Source organism: Fulmarus glacialis, unplaced genomic scaffold (assembly GCF_000690835.1).
Source record: "Fulmarus glacialis isolate BGI_N327 unplaced genomic scaffold, ASM69083v1 scaffold36176, whole genome shotgun sequence".
NCBI classification, from domain to species: Eukaryota; Metazoa; Chordata; class Aves; order Procellariiformes; family Procellariidae; genus Fulmarus; species Fulmarus glacialis.
This window is the reverse complement of record NW_009218167.1, coordinates 20949-28491: the sequence shown is the minus strand read 5'-3', so window position 1 is coordinate 28491 and position 7543 is coordinate 20949. Positions and strand designations below refer to the sequence as shown.

The 7543-nt window shown below is 38.2% G+C and overlaps 1 protein-coding gene across 1 annotated transcript; it reads right to left on the bottom strand.

The window, feature by feature from the left end:
* Positions 1-5337: 5337 nt before the first annotated feature.
* Positions 5338-5592, bottom strand: LOC104078349 (tryptophan--tRNA ligase, mitochondrial-like; the record flags this gene model as incomplete). The annotated part of the gene is made up of 1 exon (XM_009579955.1): positions 5338-5592. A coding segment is annotated over exon 1 (255 nt), but the record flags the coding sequence as incomplete, so codon positions are not given.
* Positions 5593-7543: the final 1951 nt, after the last annotated feature.

Sequence of the window (7543 nt, the reverse complement as noted above, 5' to 3'; positions counted from 1 at the left end):
AGCTTTTAAGCCCCTCTGAAAATTGGACACGAAGTAGCGTGAATCCATTCAAACTCTGCCCACAAAACAAAGCAGCTGGATATTTCTGGAAAATAATAGCAGTGAAACAGTGCACACATTTAAATTGTTGTATTTTGGCTTTTGGAGTTAAGGCTAAAACAAATTGGCAAATTCCCACCTCCCAGAGTTACTGCTTCAATTTGCTTGCACACTGCAAGAATACTGCAGCTGATTATACTCAAAAAATAAATCACCCCATCCAGAAGGCTGAAAACTGCAATTTTCCACCCAGAAACTGAACGTTACATTGTCCAGAAACTCACAGGACTCCTCAGAGAAGTGTTAGTGCAGCATATCAACCACTGCCTGCTGAATCAACTCTGATGGAATTTTCGTTTCTCTTGGGATGTTTAGCATGTGTCTACTACGATAGGTAGGTGGACAGGAAGAACAGCCTGAGACCACATAAAAGCAACAGCAGTTTCTAAAATTGTTTTGACTGGGAAGCAGATGAGAAACAAGATGGTTATGGGTAAGAACTGAAATGTGTATTGTACCCACCAGGAATCAGAGAAAATGGTTTATACCATATAAGCTTACCATGTGTGCAGATTCTTACTGTCTTCCTTATTTCCCCCCCATAGTCCTTTTTGTTTTTAATAAAACATTCTAAGTTTTATGAAAGATGACTGTTACAGCTTTTATCAGTTATGGTACAATTTAAGGAATATATTTGCTCTTTCTTCTAGTATTCTCAGGATACGTTGTATAAGTCATTATTCTGTAACTTCTCTTTTATGCCTGGTAGGCAAAGGCAGCCACTCAAAGCGTATCTTGACATTATTTTCTCTACGAGCAAAGAGCGTTTCATACATCTTGCAGCTGTGCTCCAAACAAAAATGCATGATTTTGAAATATGCAATTATGACTTGTCTTCCTACTTAAGAAAATTTAATGAAGCTGCAATGGAAGAGCTTCTCTCACTGGGAGGCCCTTCTGGTGTCCAACATATTCCACAATTGTGTTTTCCTAGATACTCTAATTAAATGTGCTTGTTTATAACCCTTCACAGACAATGCGGTTCCAAATACTACCCTAAATATTCATCATCATCCTTCTCGCTTCTAAGTATTTTCAAGTTATCATCACTTGCTCTTTGTAGCCACTACTTCCCTAAGCTGGAGTTCAAGTTTGTATATGGTAATGTAACTGTGGGAGGTATTTGGTGAACTGCTATCTATGGAGACCAGATATACAGCTGGCCATTAACTTTCTGTTTATATATGTTATAAAAAAACCCTGTAATTTACAAATAATAGATTCTGAAGCATATAAACCTAATTTTCATCAAACTAGCACTTTCCATTTATAGGTAACTTAGCTGTATACCTGATACTTAAGAACAGAGGCCATATACCCTCTAAGCGATACAATAAAAATCAGCCTATGCAAAATTCCTCTCACTTTTATTTCATTTTACTTGCACTGAAATCAGTTCTGGGACTCCAAGACAACTTTACCTGTATCCTTATCGTAGCAGCACCTTTTGGATCTAGTGTAAACATGAGAGGTATCTGTTCTCACCACAGTCAATCTGTGATTAATATTGTTCAGCATTTTGTCTCTTGCCTGTATTGGAAAGGATGATAAAACGTGGGAAAACTCTGGAGGCAGGTATTTCAGATAGCTCTGGATTAGAGATCTGCATAAAACCTGCTGTAGATAAAAGCCTACTGACAGTGAAACCCTTACCAAATGCACATGCCTTTCGAGAAACAAAGTAATCAATATTTTTTTCATATATGGCAAACATATTCCAGAGAAGCAATACAAGCAGCAACAGAAAGAAAGAACAGAAAGAGTAAGCCAAACAACTAAACAAACAAAAAAACCCCCCTCTTCAGCAATTCTAGACCATTCTTGCCCAAGTTAACCCAGAGGAAGTAATAGGACACAGGAGCATTTACAATAGTGACTGCATGAGCAATTCCCTTAATGGAAGCTTATCATTACTAGCATACTTTTGCAGTGCAAGAATTTCATTCTGCTATATATTGCTACAGAATCAGGGTGCTATAAGTCATTAGTTGTAGCTGGTTTTGGTGATTAAAACCAAAAGGTTTTATTTCATATTAATTTCATCGCATGATGTTTGTTTAAAAAAATGAACAGAAGTGTTAATCAGAAGTAACTGCAGTAGCACTTCTGTGATCTATAGATTTGGTAATTTTCAAGACAGAACTGAAAATACAGCAATAATTGTACCACATTAATCTACTGAGAACTCTCTCATTTATCAGTTTGATCTGGTATTGAAAAGAGAAAGCTACTTTGCCCATAACCAAATACCTAAACCAGCTCTCTATTTGCAGCTGGATTTTCACTGCTTTCCTGATGACCTCTGAAGTACAATCTATTTCAGTATACAGTCGGCTTTTGTCACTTTGCTTTACACCCCAGCCAAATGTTTGTAAACAAACTGGTGACTTTTTAGACCACCCTCGGAGACTGCTACAGTGGCTGAAAAGGAGAGGCCAGCTCCTTTTTTGAGAACTGAGCAATTACCATTCCAAAATCAAGCAATAAACTTTCTTGATTAGCAATAGCTGCAATCCATCTTACACCTTTGTTTTTGGGAACAATCATCTCAATATTATGACATTCCATAACGTACAATTTCATTATCATACTAAAACAATAATCACATTAGCAAGGTTCCTGTCTCCTTTCCTCGCATGAAGAGCTACATGCAGATACTCCTTTTAATTGCTTCCAGAGAAACGTCTGGTCCTGCCAATGCAATTGTAACAGACCATAGTGCATCTCTGGGTATATCCGACTACTACATACAGCTTGAATAGACTTGTTTTTGGGAAGTCAACAAACCACTTCAGCCTGAACCATTACTGAAACAGGCTGGATTCACAAACAACTGTAATAGTCCTGCTTGCAGTGTGACAATGAGCTTACAAAAATCTGCTAGAATCAGCCACTTTTGAAAAGTTGTATTGATACATGTGTGATAAGTATCAGTAAGAATATGGTTCAAGACATCAGACACTGCCCACAGAAAGCAAATACTTAATGGTTTAGATTGAATAAGAAGAAAAACCATTAGATCTGGACAGATAAGGACACCCAGAAAAATTAAGATAAAAGGTAATCTATTTAACAGAGGCCAGGCTAACCACCATAACATAAACCAGAATCATCTTTGGTTTGATAAAGCTGAACATTTTTCAAGTCTAGCTATCTAAAGTTTTCATTGGTTGTTGACTGTATTAGTTCTGTAGAAGCATCACTTACAGTCCTTCATTTCTTGAGTCTGATACTTTCTCTTTGGGGACTCAAAGACTCAATCTCTGCAATATTATATTGTGAAAGATACAACATGCTTTCTGTGGCTGACTGCAATGTAAGATTCTCACTGATAATCTGCTGGCTTCAAGGGAAGTCTCCGTGTTGGCTTTAGCAAGACCTGGAACAGCAGTAGTTTAGCTTTTAGACTCATAAGAACATAAGAAAAGCAACACTGGAACAGATCAAATATCCACCTCTGACAGCAACCAACAGAAAAGAGCGTTAAGTACAGAAAAGCATAGATACTCTCCCAACTGTGGTTGCAGCACTTCCTGCAGAGGTGGCACCTCAGGTATGTAACAGTCCTCAACAGATTTTTCAGATTAATTTGTTGAGCCCTTTTCTGAATTCATACACATTTCAGCATGCGCTGTATCCTGTGCCAATGAGTTCTGTAGCCTAACTGTGGACTTCATGAAATGCAGCATTGTTTTACTTGTGCTGAATCTACCAGGTATTTTGATACCTGTTAGTTTATGTTCTTCAGTGGGTAAAACAGTTGTTCCCTATCTATTTTCTTCATTTCAGTTGCAGTTTTATAAACCTTTACTTTTCTTCATTTTCTTCATTTCAGTTGCAGTTTTATAAACCTTTACTTTATTCCTCTCTAGCCATAACGTGCAAATCATCTCTCTTCTAGGCTGAAGAGTCCTCTCTGTGTATCTAGTCACTGATCCCGTGTTGTAATTAACTGAATCGTTCAGTTGCTTGAAAACAAGAAAAAACAAAACTCCAGACTGGTTTTTACTGCGTCACTGGCTTGTAACTCACATTATTCCAGTTAATGTCAGCCTCAATGTGAATTAAGTTAAGTCAGAGTACAGCCAAACTAAAACCCAAGCTGCTGACTTATTTAAAAGGAATAACAGATTTGAACAAAGGATAAATTAATTTAAATGTATCTCCACTAGAATTCTGAGCTGATCTATTTAGATTAGTTTTTTAATACAGAGGAAAAGTGAAGCAGGAAGTGTATCTGTCTTCATCATTTCAATATCCACCAGGGATATGGAGCTATGATTGTCATTCGCAGTTTGACAACCACAGGAAACTCTGCCTGTAAAGAACCATGTTCAAAGGAGGGATGCAATACCACGATTTCATCTCGCACTGATAAAATTCAGACCCTGTGCACATCACCTTCGCAGTTCTGTTGCAAGCTGGACATCCATTTAAAGATGTTTTCACAAGAGCAGAAGCTATGACATATCTGCCTCTGTGGGAAATTGCAGAAGTTTGCCAGTTTAGAGTCAGTTACAGAAAGTTAATCAGGCAAGAAACTAAGTTGTGTTCCAGGAAAATGCAGCATGTGATAGACTAGGCTGACATATGCCAAGTTAGGAAGGTAAGCCCCGTACCCCTTGGTGTCGTCAGGAGAAGCAGCAAATATTTCACATACAAATTATCAGATTAGGTGGGAAAAGGTGCATATGAAAAGGAGATTATAGCGAAGAAGGGAAAAAAAAAATCTTAGAGAAGACAGAACTCCCATAATTATGATGGAACTGACACAAAACTTACCATGCCAATCACCTGTTGGAGATACTGTGCAGCTGGCAGATTAAATGGTAAGTGCTGATACAGAACCATAGAAACATGTTTTTACTTGCTTTTATGGTTGCACAGACTATGTTTATACATTTATGAGTTAACCTTTTGTGACTAAAGTGAGACTTATCGAGCTAAATTAATGCTCTCCTAACAGGTCTTTTTGGTATATTACTCATAACCCACACAAGCTCCTAGCTCTGCTTGGGAAATTTAAAATGTACTTATCCCTAAATGAACTTCTCAATCATGGTTTCAGCCACTTCAAAACAGCAGCAAGGGATAACTTTGAAATCCAATGTAGCTAACATTTTCTAGGACCACCGACATAAAGATGATAAAGGAGTTCAGTAATGCTATGCTCATTCATTAACATGTCTGGAAAGCCACTTAATGAGAAACAAATCTTAATGTAAGAGGAGCACTAACCAGCGACTGTCGGAACAGGAAACACTTCTTTGGGTCAATACCACAGGCAAGGATGGCAGCAGTGGTGTCCAGTATGTTCTGGCGCAGGACAGCTGGCTCCTTGGGCATGGTGAGAGAGTGCATGTCCATAATGCTATACAGCACTGAGCTGCACTCTTCCTGCAGATTCACCCAGTTCTGAATGGCTCCAAGGTAGTTACCCAGATGAGGTGTCCCAGTTGGCTGAATACCAGAGAAAATCCGATCCACGACCATATTCTGTTACAAAGCATTGGTAAAATTAACATATGCATTTTTTTGTCAGATTCTTTTATATTTTAAAGTAATTAATAAAGCCTTACTTATGCCTGTCTCTTCTCTCCTCCTGTCAGTGTATTAACGTACAAATTACCTCAGGATTGACTAAAAACAACTGCAGTAAGTCAGTCAAAATACTCTATCTTACTGCAGAAAGACTGACAACTAGCATAATTTTAAGCTGTCAGACTGCGTATCAAACAAACATAGCTGTAAACAAGATCAGTGAAAACTAGATCTCAGAAACCAAGTGGTAGATTCTTTCATCCTTTTTTGCACTGAAGCTGTATGTTTCTCTTTAGTACATTATCCACTCTGATACAGAAACTTAGGACCACAGTGTAGAGAAATTAAAACATTTTTGTTGTAAACATATGCAATATCCAAGTAGATTGCCATTTTAACTCCCATGAACATCGAAGTCTTATTTTTCTAGCTGCAAAGAGCATTTTGAACAGTTCCTGAAAGAAACCTAGTCCTTGACCCAAAGGTCAAAGAATAATGAAAGAGATTATCAAAGTTCTGAAACTACCCATCTTGGCAGCAGTAGAGTTTGTAAAAGGGCTCTACAAATAAATACTGCTATAGCTCAAGATCACACCTGGAATACTGCGGATGCATCAGTACCAGTAAAATGTCAATGTCTGAAGAGTTCACAGAGAAGCAGCAAAAAATGATTAAGAAGCTGAGGTTGTGAGCAAAGACTAAAAAGCTTAAAACATGTATAGCTTGGCTAAGTGACAGTTACCATCTTGGAAAGTTTGTTTTCCCGCATCCCAGCTCTCCATCTGACCATTTTCTCACTGCCCCAAGCTGTCAGCGTATGATCAATTACCTCCCCGACCTTTCCAAAGAATTCCATCATATCCAGAAAGTAACTCAGCAATGTTTTATGTGAAAATGCTTGTTATGTGCCAAGTTGTAAGAACATGCAAGACTGCTCGACTTACAAATGAGGGTCCCATCAACCTCAGCAGGGAGTCCCAGTCACAAAGCTGCACAATACAAACCCTCAGACTCTGTTGTGCGGCAGGAACATCAATTTCATTATGCCTCTGGCTGCATGATTTTTTCCTGCTAAATTTTATAAGCAACATCTATAACAAAGTAGAGAGAATTTATTTACTGATGTAGTCCGTTTTCGTTTCTGTGAATCTCTTACAAATGTATGGGGGAGAAAAAAAAAAAAAAAAAAAAAGTCATACAACTATGAAACCACAAAAAAACAGCAGTAAAAGTCAAGGCCAAGTACAATTATTTTTAACTATTAAAAAAAAGGACTTCAACTTGACTTAATTAATTTTGACTCAGACTCAAGAGAAATTAATGAGAAAGTGTTTCCAAGTGGACTTTTTTTTTTAACATGATCTATAGTTCAGAAAAGCCTAGCCCATTTCCTTCAAAATTTGCTTTCAAAGTAAGCCTGTTTTTCAGATCAAGACAATTTTCTTATTCAATGTTTAAGTGTTTGCACTGATAGGTCAGAGTGGGTTTGGGCTAGCAGCATGCTAATTTCTCCTGCTCACATAAATGCCTACACATTTAAGTCCAGGTGGTAACCCCCTCACCCTATCCCAAATATCTGCTTGATATACTTCTAGGTATATTCTTGAGTCAGTTTCTAAGTGCTCTTGGAGAACCTCCAGCACAGGAGCTGCAAGGTAGTCACTGCAATGAAAAGCACACCATTTCCTCCAACAGCAGTTCTAACTTCCAGTTCTTGTGCTCCAGTTCTTGACCACCCATGCCTCTTTTCTCCATTACACAAAAATGGAATTACACTATTCAATTCTTTGTTTGCCATTTGATCCCTTGTTTTTCTAGGAACCTACATCAGAGCATTCATCACCACTCGCAGAAGCCCCTCACCTCCCACTAAGCTACTACCTGGCCCAAGGACTGCAGCCAG